The 15,647-nt window shown below is 39.9% G+C and overlaps 1 protein-coding gene across 1 annotated transcript in view; it reads left to right on the plus strand.

The window, feature by feature from the left end:
* The window catches only part of ano11 (anoctamin 11), a 36,339-nt gene extending 24,174 nt beyond the window's left edge, over window positions 1–12,165 (plus strand). The window contains exons 15-23 of the mRNA XM_048614890.1: window positions 816–927; window positions 3,219–3,273; window positions 4,095–4,192; window positions 5,249–5,385; window positions 6,328–6,533; window positions 7,400–7,542; window positions 9,635–9,725; window positions 10,190–10,324; window positions 10,791–12,165. Coding sequence (XP_048470847.1) covers window positions 816–927; window positions 3,219–3,273; window positions 4,095–4,192; window positions 5,249–5,385; window positions 6,328–6,533; window positions 7,400–7,542; window positions 9,635–9,725; window positions 10,190–10,324; window positions 10,791–10,817 — 1,004 coding nt within the window. The 3' untranslated portion in view covers window positions 10,818–12,165. The remainder of the gene's footprint in view (window positions 1–815; window positions 928–3,218; window positions 3,274–4,094; window positions 4,193–5,248; window positions 5,386–6,327; window positions 6,534–7,399; window positions 7,543–9,634; window positions 9,726–10,189; window positions 10,325–10,790) is intronic.
* The last annotated feature ends 3,482 nt before the right edge of the window (window positions 12,166–15,647 follow it).

Genomic DNA, 15,647 nt, shown 5'->3' on the forward strand with positions numbered 1-15,647 from the left:
TGTAACCATATACAACAAGGCCTGGACAATATTCAGGCTTGGATTCATAAGTGACAAGTAACATTTGTGCCACGTAAGTAATAGGCAATGACTATATCTGACAGGAGAGAAGCAATTCACCTTCCCTTGACCTTCAATGGTATTATCATCACTGAAAGCCCACCATCAACATTGTGGGACCATTGAATAGGACCCTAACGAACAGCAGGTAAATACTCGTGTCTACGAGAACAGATAGAGGTTGAGTGTTCGATGGAAAGTTACTGCCTGACCCTTGAGAGCCTTTTCCACCATCTATAAGGCACACATCCAGAGTATGATGAAATTACCTGGAATCTGGATGTCTGCAGTTCTAATAACATTCATGAATGGCAACACTATCCAGAACTAAATGCCACTTACTTGACACTCCATTCATCATCTTAGGCATTCACTTCATCCCCAATGTACAGTATACATTGTATGCACTGCAACAACTTGTGAAGGCTTCTTTGTCAACACCTTTCAAACTTGCAAACCACTTGCAGATTCGTAGAACACAGCTCCAATCTCTCATTCAAACCACAGACTATCCTAACTTGGAGATATATCATTGTTCCTTCATTGTCACAAAATCTTGTGCAGTCCAATGTATCTTCACCACAGTCGTACAAGAAAGAAGGTACTTCAGTATCACCCTTTCCAGATCAAACAGAGGTGTGCAATAAACATTGGCCTTGCCAGTGATGCCCTCATCCCATAAATAATTTTTTAAAAAATGTGTTTATTCTTGTGGCTAGAATATTTATTGATACTTGCTTTACTGTCTTCTGCAGAGATGCACCGCACACAGACGCAGTTCGAAGATGCATTCACATTTAAAGTGTTTGTGTTCCAGTTTGTTAACTTCTATTCCTCCCCATTCTATGTGGCATTTGTCAAAGGAAGGTGAGGTAAAAATGCAAGCAAACTATTGTAAGGTTAAAATGAGATGACGTAGATTGTTAATGATAATTGCTGGCCCTTTTCCAGAGCATTCCACTATATTCAAATTGAAAGTGAGAATTTCCCAGAACTGAGAGGCATATGTAATAAAGATTTGAATATACTTATCAGTGTCTGAAAACTTTAGAATGTAAGGAAGCTTTGGTCAAATTCTTAATCCTCCTATGCTCCACATGCCCTGTCATTTTATGTACTTGCTTCATTCTCATTGCATTGAAATTAATATTAGTCACATCATGTCTTACTGTACAGTAATTCACTATAAACCAATACGAAAAATTGGTGGAATTCCTTGTCCCAGTCCTCACATCCTCATACAACCTATGTAGTTTTAGAACCAACCTTGCTTTCACTAAATCACTACTTCTCTCATCCTTCAACTTTGTTTCCCAATCCAAGAAAAGCACCTAAGTTCTCAACATTTTAATTTTACATAGAACATAGAACTGTACAGCACAGTACAGGCCCTTCGTTGTTGTGCCAAACTTTTACCCTAAACCTAAGGTCTATCTAACCTCCACTCCTACTTATACTATCACCCATATGCCTATCTAATAGCCGCTTAAATGCCCCTAATGAGGCCGACTCTACTACCCTCTCTGGCAGTGCATTCCACACCCCTACTTCTGACGTCTCCCCTATATTTACCTCCATTCACTTTAAAACTATGTCTCCTCATAATAGCTACCTCCACCCTAGGAAAACATCTCTGGCTATCCACTCTATCTATACCTCTGATCATTTTGTACACCTCTATCAAGTCACCTCTCATTCTTCGTCGTTCTGAAGAGAAAAGCTCTCTCAATCTTTCCTCATAAGACCTTCCCTCCATTCCAGGCAACATCCTGGTAAATCTCCCCTGCACCTTTTCCAATGCTTCCACATCTTTCCTGTAATGAGGCGACCAGAACTGGATAAAATACTCCAGATGTGGCTGAACCAGGGTTTTGTATAGCTGGAGCAAAAATTCATGGCTCTTGAACTCAATCCCTCTATTAATGAAAGCTAACGCACCATTATGTCACATTATATAATGGTTTTGAATATATAAGATCACATGGAGAGATTTTCCAGGTGTTGGATGGCAGGCTTGAAGGCAAACTGATGGGAAATTAGGGATATCATATTGAGATAGCTCCTTGATGCATTCTGATCTCTCTGGAAGTTTCCTAGAGGTGGGTCCAACTGAAACAAAGTGAGCAGCCAATTTAAATAATTAAAGATCTCAATAGGTGCAACTTAAAGGATTTTCTGGCATCTTGTCAGCAGCATGATTGGTCTCAACCGTGTGGAGAGTCTGCCACTTCAGTGGAGATGAGCCTCCTTGCAGCAGACTGGGTACCATTGGAGCCTTTTTTTCCCTTTATTCATTCATGGGATGAGGGCATCGCTGGCTAGGCAGCATTTATTGACCATCCCTAACTGCCCTCAGGACAGTTAAGAGTCAACCACATTGCTGTGGTCTGGAGTCACATGTTGGCCAGACCAGGTAAGGATGGCAGTTTCCATCCCTAAAGGACATTAGTGAACCAGATGGGATTTTCCAACAATCAGCAATGGAATCATGGTCATTATTGGATTCTCAATTCCAGGTATTTATTGAATTCAAATTCCAACATCTGCTGTGGCAGGATTCGAACCCTGGTCCCCAGAACATTATTTGGGTCTCTGGATTAACAGTCCAGCGATAATACCACCAAGCCATCGCCTGGAGACTACACACCCCAATGAGGGGTCTACAGTAGCTTTACAATTTACTACCCATTTGACTTTGCACCATTAACTCTCATTTAATCATTTAATCTCTCCTGCCTTATATCACAGACTTTGCTTTTGATTCTTTTCCCACCTTGCACCTTTTCACTTGGCTTGACTTATACCTCTAACTTTTCTGGTTTCTGATGAAAGGCCATCAGGCTGAAACGTTAACTCTGTCTGATGTTGCCTTACCTGAACATTTCCACCATTTTCTGATTTTATTTCAATTATTTCAATGTTCTCCTGACCAGTCTCCCACCTTCCATCTTCCTTACAGCTCATTTCAAACTGTTATGTTCTATATTTCACTAAATTTTGTTCACTAGACTTGCTGAAAATACGCTGCTCCCAGTTCCTCAAACCTCCAAACACGAGGATGTGGGTTTTAATCACTTCTACAGCAAAGGTTGAATTTAAATGCAAGTTGTGATCAATTATGGAATGTTTCTAAGAATTTCTTGTTTGCTTTTACAAAGGTTTGTGGGTTATCCAGGACATTATGGAAAGCTGTTTGGGATGAGAAATGAGGATGTAAGTACTAAGTCATCTGAAGAAGACCATTTCTTTTGGCCAAACTCCCCCCTCCTTTTTCTGAGACAGTGACTATGTGGGCTATTGTTTTAGAGAAAGTGATACATTCTCCTCAGTAGGATCTCACAATTTTTTTTAACCACACTTTACTTTTGACCGTTTCTCATTACATGATCTTGATTGACCACTTCAATGCTTCAAATTACCGGACTGAAGAGACTATTTTGTTTTTTCTTTCTCACTGATATGTGGTCATTTTTGACACATTTAGCTATCTTGTCTTTATTAAACAGACACATCTTTTCTATGTATACTGCATTTTCTGCTTTCTATCCATGTTTTCAATTTCTTTCCCTACTGCATTTTGTAGATGAGACTAGTTTGAAAGTGTAAAGGAGGTTAGGATAGGCCTGTATCCGGATTGCACACTGGATTCCTTGATGTTGAGAACAATAGGGAGAAATTAGTGCGTCTCTGATTCTGAAGCAAACAAAATGTAATGTGTGTTGATGGGGTGGGGGAGTGAGGGGTAAGATTTCTTGGAGCATTGACTTAGGAGATTTGTATCTTTTCCAGGGCACTGAAGCCTCTCTTCAGCATAATGTTAGTAAAACTTCCAGATGCAACTGCTTCTTGATCTGATGTTTATTTACCAAATAAAATAATTGTGGAGTTGGCCCATTATTATTTTATCAGAGTGGTTGCTTCACACTTCTACTCCTTACCCCTCTCGCTCTTATTACTATCTGCCTGTTGTAATATCTCATCTTAACAATGACTGCAATATATGTGAATTGACATATCCTTTCTGCTTCTCTCAGTGTGGCTCAGGAGGATGTCTGATTGAACTCGCTCAGCAACTTTTCATAATCATGGTGGGGAAACAGATAATCAGCAACATTGAGGAGTTTGCTATCCCGTGAGTAGATCTTTCCAGCTCCTTATCGCAGCCAGCATTAGATCATGGTTAATGTGATCAAGCATTGGGAAATTCTGTATCCTGCATACGAGCGGTCAAATTATCTCTGCCGTGTTAACCATGGAAGAAATGAAAAATTACAATGTCATGGGAGTTGAGTGGATGAGTAGATGAGGAAAAGCTTGAAATTCAGCTAAAACAAAACTGTAATTTAGAAAGCCCACGGGCCTGAAGAGTTTATAGTTTATCAAAGTACTCATGGTTGATGTACATGATGACCAGTATTCCATGTAGATATTTCGTTTATTATCTTTGGTTAATCCTTGGATAATGTGAAGTACACAAATAATGAAACTATTGCATCTGCTCCTAGGGTTATAGAAGAAAGTGTAAGTGCATTGAGACTATACATCTAATATGGAGACAAGTCAGGACATGTTCTGAAGTATTTTTTAATCTAGAGGAAGAAATATTGCCCAGCCTAGACATACAGGCTGCTGATAAACTACAGTGACATATCTTAGATAACACGGTGTGGAGCTGGAGGAGCACAGTGGGCCAGGCAGCATCAGAGGAGCAGGAATGTTAACATTTCGGGTCGGAACCCTTTTTCAGAAATGGCCATTTTTGAAGAAGGGTCCCAATCTGAAACGTCAACTTTTCTGCTCCTCTGATGTTGCCTGGCCCGCTGTGCTCCTCCAGCTCCATACTGTGTTATCTCTGACTTCAGCATCGGCAGTTCTTACTATCTCTGAGTGACATATCTTAACCTTGGAAGCAGTAGGCTGCCAGCATCTGGCAATGATGGTCTTAGGGCTTTTTGTAGCCAATCCAAAGCAATTGGTGATGCAGCATTGAGTAACCCCCAATCACAGCTCACTTTCATGCAGTTAAAAGCTACAACACAGTTGATGGATTTAGCTTTATACAGCAATTTATACCACAGGACCCAGTCAGTCCCATTCCTTTGCAAGTTTATTTCCTTTAAGCGCTCATCCAATTTCCTTTTGAAATTATTTCATTTTTTTTCTGCTTGTCGTTGGATGTATTTGTCAGGAAGCTAAAGGCCTGGTGGCAGAATCGAAAACTGGCCATTGTCAGGGGCTCTCAGATCTGTCAAGAGCCCAAGCGATGGGAGGTTGACAATGAACTCATTCCACCTGAAGGCTTGATTGATGAGTATCTAGAAATGGGTGAGTGAATGGAACATTTTTATCTCTGTGTGTTTCTTAATGGAATTTATAAATGCAACAAAAAATGGAAGTAGAATTACACAACTTCATTTACCGCGTGTATTATAGCCATGATCTTAACTTAATAAGGAATACCTTTAGAACAACATAGGATTGATGACCAGAGGTGGTGATACATCGTGAAAGCTACAATAATCTCCAACAGTGGTGATATTTAGTTCCTCCTAGTACTAGGGATGTTCAGTAATAGACACTCACAATGATAACCAGCAACAGTTAGTGGTGTCCAGTCATCTGTGTTGGTCACTAGTTTAGCCCAGTAAAACCCAAACATATTAAATGACAGAATAAGAATGATAACCATTAAAGCAAATGATATCCAGTAGTAGAGCTAATTAAATATTTCGTATTGACTAGTGCAATAACCAATTCTGTATCAGGTTCAGCAAATTTCTACATTTACAGCATGTGTTGCAATTTGCTGCCTCTATATTCCAGTGTCCCATGAAAACAGCTGGAGAGAATGAAAGTGTTCCTTTCTGAATGAATCTTAAGCTAACAAATCAATTGATATCATAATCAGTGACACTATGAGGTTAAGCAGGTTTTTACTGATATTGGGTGATATGCAGTAATGAACTGTGTATGCACAGGGCTGAGATGACATTATCATCTTAGGTGAAAATGCTGCACAACTTATGGTCATCTAGATCTCAATTATATTATGTCACTGTGCATGACACACTGTAAACAGGCAATGGCTTTATCATAATGATAATGACAGATTGGCTGTATAAATAGCATGTAGTTAAATAAAAAAGTGGTGATAAAATTTATTGGTATTCATATATACACGTGGCATGTCAGTGAGGTATAGAGGAGATTGCATGAACAAACAGGGTTCTGAGGTTCCTGACACTCTACTGTTCTTCCTCTTGCCAGTCCTACAGTTCGGTTTCATCACTATCTTTGTGGCTGCCTTTCCACTGGCTCCTCTTTTTGCTTTACTTAATAACTGGGTGGAGATTCGTCTAGATGCTCAGAAGTTTGTGTGTGAATACCGGAGGCCAGTGGCTGAGCGTGCTCAGGACATCGCAGTCTGGTTCAATATCCTCGAAGCGTTGGCTCAGCTTTCGGTCATTATTAACGTAAGTATCAAAGAACAAAATCAGTCAGTATCAATATTAGGAACCCAATGTATATCATTGATTTCCTATCCACGTCCTTTCTATTCCAATTTTCTTCTGAAGGAAGGATTGTTGCTGTGGTGCAAATTACTGCCCCCAATACCTCCAGCAATTGGACATTTTTTAAAATGAACTTGGAGTGTTTTAGCAGGGGTTTCACTAATCCTGTCAACCCACAGTGTACCCACATAAAATTACATTATTAGAGTGCCTTTCATGATCTCCAGGCATCCCATAGAGCTTTACAGCCAATAAATTTTATAGAAAGCTCCCACAAACGATAATCAGATACTCGGTTTCAGTGATGTTGGTTATGTGCTAAATATTGGCCAGGACGCAATAGTACTGTGGAATCTTTCCCATCTATCAGACAGACCCTGTGTGATTATAGTTTAACGTCCAAAGGAGTACAATTCTGACCATTCAGCACTGTCTCAGTACTGCAATGGAATGTCAGCCTAGACCTTGTGCTCAAATTTCTGAAGGGGGACTTGAGCCACAATCATCTGAATTGGATGGGACTGCCACCAGTGGAGTCACAGCTAGATTGTAATCAGGAACAGGAACCATGGTTGATTTTTGCCTCCTTCACAACCTTGGATCATTCAGGCCAATTGTAACAATTTTTCCACTGCCCTGGATGAGATCAGTTAGTTCAGCACAGATTGAGGATCAAGAATTATTTTGGAAAAATTTATTTTTTGCTGTTTGTGTACTCCACATACCCAGCTTATGTACGTACTTGTATTTGAGCATGTCTTGTGTATGCAACATATTCCTCTTAAACATTTATTCCAAAACAAGTTCCATTCTGTTTTCCTCTCCAGGCCTTCCTGATTGCATTTACATCTGAATTCCTGCCCCGCCTACTCTATCAATATGAATACAGTGTTCACTTGGACGGATACATAAACTTTACATTAGCATATGCTCCCAACACCTATGTGCAAAGCAATCATACCATGTGCAGGTGAGACTAACCTGGGGTACTCAAGTGTTCCCAATCAGACTGATGATGGGCTTCTTTCAAACTCCATCAATATGAGCTTCGAGAGTTTTAAATGACCTATGTCTTTAAGACTGGGGACTGGGTTACACTCAAACCACACCAAGATGGTCAGAGTGAGACCTCTGCCCATTGCTCCAACATGCCAAGACACCAGGCTATTTGAGATAACAAGGTGTATAGCTGGGGTCCCATTTCTGAAGAAAGGTCTAGGCCCGAAACATCAGCCTTCCTGCTCCTCTGATGCTGCTTGTCCTGCTGTGTTCATCCAGTTATACACCTTGTTATCTCAGATTCTCCAGCACCAGGCTATTTTCCTGGATTGGAGGTAAATCCTGTATTTTGTGATACTGAGAAGAACAGAAGTGCTCTGAGGATGTATTCTGGGGACAGGAAGTGACTGTCGGGGCATGTCATGGCTGGAGAGACATAGCCTGCACTTTGGAACCAAACCATGGAATAGGGTGGCAAGTGGACACAGTTTCAGTGACGTTGGGATGCCAGATTTTTAAGGCATACATCACAGTCTCTGGTGGATCATATTAAACAGCATGTCCCTTTTATTGTCCACAAAAGACTGCATACTGACTGTACTCAACCAGCCCTTACATGCAAATCTGTGATGGAGGCAGATCTCAGAGGAAAGATTATAGCAAGAAACGGGTATAGTTAATTTTGTCAATTAATTTGTCAATGGAGTTCTGGTTTACAAAAGCAATGACTCAAGTTGAAAAGACCATTAAAAAAAGTATTGTCTATTGAGTCAAATGTGATGATGAATCTTGATATGACTATAGTTGGAGTACACCATACTGTATGCAGTTTTGGACAACATAAAGAAGGAAATTTGAAGCAGTAGAGAGCATAGCAGCATTTCATTAGGATGTTGCCCAGGATGAAGTAATACAAATATAAAAGGATTGTCTTTTCTTTATAGCAGAGAAGATTAAAGTTGATTCAGTAAAATTTTTTGAAGTTTTGAAGAGGTGAGACAGTAGACGCAAACAAGTTGTTTCAATGACTGAAGGTCCGGAACATTGGCACATGGACTTAAGATGCAGTGTTTTAGCAGGACAGAGCAGGAGAAACCTTTATACACAATGGAATGCACAATTAGCATGAGTAATTGAAACAGAGACCATGTTAAAAACAAGTTACCGGGTGGTTGAAGGAACTGGAGCAGTGGTGAGATGATGTGAACCACAATATTATACATGTGCAGGGAAAGCAGCTGATTGCTGAGTAGGAATGGGGAATATTTCTAATCTTTCAAGTAAAAGCAAGGACTTCATTTTGTGTTTAGGTCTCTGGTCTTTTTCTTCTCTCTTGGTCTTTAGTCTTTGTCTTCTCTCTTTTGTTAAAAGTAGCTTGTGAATTATAAGGTTGGTATCAGTGATTTTTAAAAGAAATAATTGATAACAAGGATGTATAAAATGAGGAAATCCTATTGATGCATATAATAGTCTTGGGAGGACACGTGAGATGCAGTGGTAGTGCACCTACCTTTGAGCCAGGAGGCCTGGGTTTAAGTTCCAGCTGCTCCAGAGGTGTGACGTAACATCACTGAACACCTATAAGATGCATAGGGGGCTTGACAGGATAGAAGCTGAGAGTTTGTTTCCCCTTCTGAGAAAGTCTAGGACGAGAAGGCATAACCTCAGAATTAGTGGTACACAATAAAGACTGAGATGAGAAAGATTTCTTCTCTCAGGATAGTGAATCTGTAGAATTCTTTACTGTGGAGGCCCCGCCCATAAGTATATTCAAGGCTGAGGATAGACTTTTTTTAATCAGTAACGGAATGAATGGTTATGGAGAAAAGGTAGGAATGTGGAGTTGAAGATTATCAAATTGGTCATAACCTCATTAAATGGTGGTGCACACTTGATGGGCCAGATAGCCTCCTTTTGTTCCTACGTATTTTGGTCTTATGAAGGTGAAGAATTGAATGTGGTTTAGAACAGTGGGATTAAGACGACTGACAATGTGGAGCTTAAACACAAGAGACAGCTTGTTTCTGTGTTGTAATGCCTCATGGTTTTCTATCTCATGACAGGTACAAAGCATTCCGTGATCCAGATGGAAATCTCACACTGTTCTACTGGAAGCTGCTGGCTGTTCGACTTGGATTTATCATTGCCTTTGAGGTAGAGCAGTGGCAAGAATTTTTGTAAAGGAAATATTTATTTTTGAGTAGTAGTCTTAATCCTATCCTACTGCCCACTGGATTTGCTGGGTCCTTTTATGCATGTCACAGTCGAGGTACAGGTATCTCATTATAGATCAGTGCATCTTAATTGCTTCTCTGAAATGCAATGAGTAATTTTACATGGATCTGACTGTTCCTAGCAAACCTGAAAAAACCTACGAGTAAGTAAAAACAAAATCCCAAATGTACAGATCATGTTCAGGTAACCCCCATATGCTACAGCCCTTCTGTGTAGATACTTTTCTGATACTCCACCCCTGAAGGTTCTGCTTGGGTGTTTCTCCACAGTGTACTGTTCCTGTCTTATTACCTCCTGGTTACTCTCTCCTCAGTCCCACTATTGCTTCAGGTACAGAATGGGTTTAGTTCACGTTATTGAGATGCTATTCTTTGATTCTGCAGCATGTGGTGTATTTTATTGTCCGTACTATTGACTGGATAGTACCGGATATTCCAGAATTCCTTGAGATGAAAATGAAACGGGAGCGGTATCTGGCGAAGCAGGCATTAGCAGATAACCAGGATGTTTATCTGTCGGTGAGTCCATATTTGGCTTCTCCTGGTTAGTAAAGATAGAACTGTATGTTAGGCAGAGGCAGCAAACTATCAAATAAGAGTGTTTTCCTCACACACATGACCATAGTAACAGAGAATAAACAGTTGGATATGAATCAGACGAAATAATTGACCCTGGTCTTGGGTTTTAAAATCCTGGGGATTGTAGGAGAAACAGTGGATCCTGTGTGTGTGTGTGTTTGGGGGCGGTGAGGTGGGAGGGGTGTGGAGTTAAATAGCATGAGATACAGTAAGGAATGGTGTAATGAGTGTTAGTTTTGATGCAGTGTGAAGGTAGGGAAGAGATAGTATGGAAGAGGGCATTTTACAGCTGGAAGAACAGTAAAGGGAAGTTTGGAGAGGCGATGATCATACTAATATGGATAAAAGAAAACAGGTTTGTGGTTGTTTGTAGCTCACTCTAATTTCACTGATTATATCTCTGCAGGAAGCGTTATATCTGACAGAACCGTAAGCCAGCAAGTAGCAGCTAGGCCCCGTTCTGGGGAAAGGAGCTCACTGGCTGAATCACCTGAAAATAGCCCACTAAGCTGTTCCCATGGCAATAGGTGATGTGGGGATGAAGTCGCAGGATGATGGTATTGATTCACTCGTACAAGTCAATGCTTTTGGTTCGGCATCTGCTGCAGATGTGGCATTTTATACCCTAACCAGCTGCCTGTGCATGGCTGTGCAGCATCTCTGTTTTAGCGATGGATACAAGCGTCAAGATTGGCCTGTTCCGCTCTCCCTCCTCCAAACACCCAACAGTGCTAAGGATTGAAAATACATTGTGTGCTGACTGACATTTCCCTTTTCCTGAACAAAGTGGCTCTCTCTTGTTACTGTCCTGAACATATCCAGGTCCACGCTGATGGGCTGTTCCTTTGTGTTCTCCTTGATGCGTTAGCACTGTCACCCACAACATTAACTCCAACTGATTGAAGTATAAGTGTGACAGTATAGCATAAAATATGCAACTTTTTGCCACTACATCCTTAAACTTTCAAGGCCTGTGCGTGACTAGAAATGCCCTGGTCATGAATCCGGAAAAGGATGGAGCTCCTCAAAGACGATGTCAATCCTACTAATAAGGTGAGGAAGCAGACTGTGTCAAGGAGCTGACCAGACACAGTGAGGACACAGATTTACACTCCAGCTACCAAAAGAGCCCAATTTGGAAATGCCCCGAATCCCTCTATCTAATTCCAGAACAGGTAGACGCAGGCATTTAAGGCATACATATGTTTTTGGACCATGCACAAATGCACATGAACGTGTTGCCAGTTGCTTGAACTGTGGAGGAACTTTTCTGTTCAGCTGTAAGCCTTAGTTGAGCCTTGCTGGGCTGGTATCTACAAGCCGAACAAGAAAGCAACACAGCTCTGCCCTGCTTGGAAACATGACGACAGGAAGACCAAACCATTTGAATATATATCACTGCTACTTTGCCTTCTTACTGTGCATCAATCACAAAAGTAAAAGAGTTGCTCAATAAAGAATATAGATCCAAACGATATGTGACCTGAACTTGCTCCTCACTGCATTTTTGCTTGGTAGAGATCTGTATTCTCAGTAACAGTATTTAATCTAAAAACGCACATGTAAAACTTGTCATTTGGCTCCCATATCTCTACTCTGCATCTATTACAACCTTTCTTGTCTCTCTCTGTCTCTCTATTTTATCAAAACTACTACAACTGATCCTCATTTGAACTTGCTTATTTTGTTCCAAACAAAAACATAAATTGCTGGAAAAGCTCAGCAGGTCTGGCAGCATCTGTGGCGAGAAATCAGAGTTAATGTTTTGGGTTGCGTGATCCTTCCTCAGAACTAAATAAAAACTAAAAGAATTGCAGATGCTGTAAATCAGGGGCAAAAACAGAAGTTGCTGGAAAAGCTCAGCAGGTCTGGCAGCATCTGTTTAAAAAAAATTCAGAGTTAACCTTCTGAGGAAGGGTCATCGGACCCGAAACATTAACTTCGATCTTTTTCTTCACAGATGCTGCCGGACCTGCTGTGCTTTTCCAGCACTTTCTGTTTTTGTTACTGATGTACAGCACCTGCAATTCTTTCAGTTTTTATTTAGTATTTAACTCACTGCCACATCGCTTCCGTGCATGCCCACCTTGAAGATATTTTTGCCTATTTTGTTTCTCCCCACTTCCCCTTCATGGTGTTGAAATTAGGGCATACTGCACCATCTTAGTCGCCAACTCAAAATTCAATTTTTTTCTCCATATATCCATATATGTATATTTATATACAGATGTAAAATTAACCACTTGTATTTATAATAGCACCTTTAGTGTAATAAAACATCCCAAACTGCTCAGCAAGAATGTCCAAAAGCAAAATATGATTTTGGGGCACATGAGACAATATTGGTGTAGATGCTGCAAGAGATTTTGAAGTTTGTCTTAAGGGAGGAAAGAAATGGGCAGAGACAGAAAGATTTAGGAAGGGAATCTAGTCCCAATACAGCTGAAGGCACAGCCACAATTAAAATATCTTGCGGCTCAATGCCAAACTTTATTTGACAAGTGATCATGTGAAGCGCCTTGTGAGATACAATGTAGATGCAAGTTGTTTCAGGGGTGTGCAGGCTTTTACTTTGTGCCTTATCAGTTTCTGAAGATATGCCAAAACACTTTATAGCTAATTAATTGGTTTTTAAATGCAGTGACTATTTGTGATATTGGCAAATGCAGCAGCCAATTTGCTCAAAGCAGGGACCCACAAAGAACAAGTAAAATGGAGGCAGTCAATCTGCTTTGCTGGTGCTGGTTGAAGGAGGAATATTGATGTGTACACCTGGAGCTTTGGTTAGTGTTGTGGATCTTTTACACATACATGAACCACTGGCAGATAGAACATTCCTTCATTGAACATCTCATCTAAACGGTAGAGTCTTGGATAGTAGGCCTCCCTCAGTACAGCCCTGCAGAGTTAGGATAATCGTGGGCAAGTGCTGGAAGGGAGCTTGAAGCTCCATCAGCAATGTGAGTGTTACCCACTCAACCAAACGGTCACATTCCTATTCCAATGATTGGGATAAAGAGACACCGCTAATGGAAGGACAGATTAATACAATACCTCCATCCTTTAGGACATGTTGTTGAACTAATGGGAATGATGGCTGTTCCAACTGAAAATTATGTTCTGGTCGAGCTGAGATGGCTCCGATCCCTGATGTAAACTAAGAACTTACAAATGCTTACTCCAATCCAGTACACTGGCAAATGCTTGTGAAGGAGTCTGCTTTATATTGAAGGAAGCAAACACAAAGTATGTGTTCAGTGCTGTGAATGTCTCCGTTCTCTCCATAAGTTTTACCAGGGCTACTTTGTTTCCAAACCGTTACTCTCCATTCCAGTCCTGACATTACATCATCAGCCTCAACAATGCGCCACAAACCACAACACTGACTTGAGGCTGTTTTGTGATTTATGCATCCTTTAAGGAAAAAAATAACTAATTATTAATATAGATCCATTCAGACAGAAGCTAAAGACAAAATTTTTCCTTAAATCAAGTGAATAAATTGTCCTCTGGCAGTCCTGTGAGAGTCACGAAGATGTTTAGATGTGGTTCTGTTGCCTCTTTAGTGTAATCATAGTTGTTTGTGTCTTTTGTTCTGAAACTTGCATTCTAAATTGCTACAAATCACACTGTGCGTAAAACACTTGCTGACCTGGTTTGTATCTTCTGTACATTTGCATATTTAGATTGCGGATGAAGTCTGACCTGGATATATACCAACATATTTTGATTGAATAAACTAGTTCATGTAATAGTTTATTTGAAATTTTGTTTATTGGAGTTAAATTATATAAGATTTGTTTCTTTTTTTATTCCAACTTTTAGCTTCTCTAGATCTTTAAGAATTACAGGTTCAATAGTGTTCGACACGTTTTATTCCGTAATTGTCCCTTTTTTTGGCATAATATTTGGCAGGGCAGACAGTCTGACATCTCTGTTCCATTTTTGTCTTATGTTGCCCATTTTATTCTCGGTATCTTTCATTTCTGTGTTTGAAATTGCTTTCATAAGTAACAGATTCTTTGAATCAACAAGTTAGGTTTCTCTTAACTCTGCTCTTTTAAACTGTGACATTCTAGATAGGATACAAGCACTCATGAAGTTAAATACAGCTTTGAGACTATTATATTCGCCATGAGGTCTCCGTAAAGTTCTCTGCATGAACTCTTACTATTTGTTCCATCAGCAATTGGTTCTATTTTTTACCTTTGTGAGATTTGCGCTCATCTTCAAAAACTGTGGGATAATTCCACAGTAGACCTCATCAGGGTCTTTTAATGTAAAATGAATTTATTTAAATGGTAAATAAATAAACTGATTTTGTTTTACAATCATGAAGAAGGAGACATTTTTTTTCAAGAGTTTTTTTTCCATGGAGTTTATTTGTTGAGTTTTGATCTGCAGAGTGATTTGTTTTTGGGACAAAAAAAAATTATGTAAAATAATACACGAAGAAGGAGAGATTGCTTATATACAGAGCTTATGGAGAGGCCTACACATGGATAGCTCTGGAGAGAGTCTTTTATACAGAGGTTGAAAGCTGAATTTTGGATTATTTGAAGAGGGATCATTTTTGTTTGGTCATCTAAGTGTTTGATTTCTTTGTAATATTTATGTTTAATTTTTTTCCTAATTTTTCCATGCTTAATATTAAATCTGTGGGTAAGGAAAGAAAGTTTATTTTTATATATAAGGTGCTATTGAGTGCTTCATCTTTTTAGGCTTAATGTCACTGAGGGCATACAAGAGACACTGAGCGTGGTGACTAGCAGATTTTGAGAAGTGATTACACGGCCAGATAGATGGGGAACTGTCAGGAAAGGTAAGAAGGTAGTTGAGAAATTTCCTGCGGCTGTTCCTCTCCCAAACAGATATTCCATTTTGGATACTGTTGAAAGAAAGAATCTCTCAAAGGAAAACAGAAATGGTAGTCAGAACTTGGGAACTAAGAATGAATCTTATGTTAAACTGGGTTTGTCAAGAATTAGAAGAATAATTGTTACAGGGACTCGCTTGTCAGGCCCCCAGACAGGAGATTCTGCAGCAGTGAGGGTAAATCAAAGAGAGTATCTTAGATTTGCTTTCCTGATGCCAGAGTTAAAGAGGTCTCCAAATTTGAAGCATATTGTCAAAGGGGAGAGTGAGAAACCGGAAGTAGTTGTACCCATTGATAGGAATGACGTAGTTAGGGAAATGGTTAAAGCTTTGCAGACTGAATGTAAGAGGTTAGGTAGAAGGTTAAAAAAACTGAACATCAAAAGTA

Source organism: Rhincodon typus, chromosome 31 (genome assembly GCF_021869965.1).
Source record: "Rhincodon typus isolate 14 chromosome 31, sRhiTyp1.1, whole genome shotgun sequence".
Lineage (NCBI taxonomy): Eukaryota > Metazoa > Chordata > Chondrichthyes > Orectolobiformes > Rhincodontidae > Rhincodon > Rhincodon typus.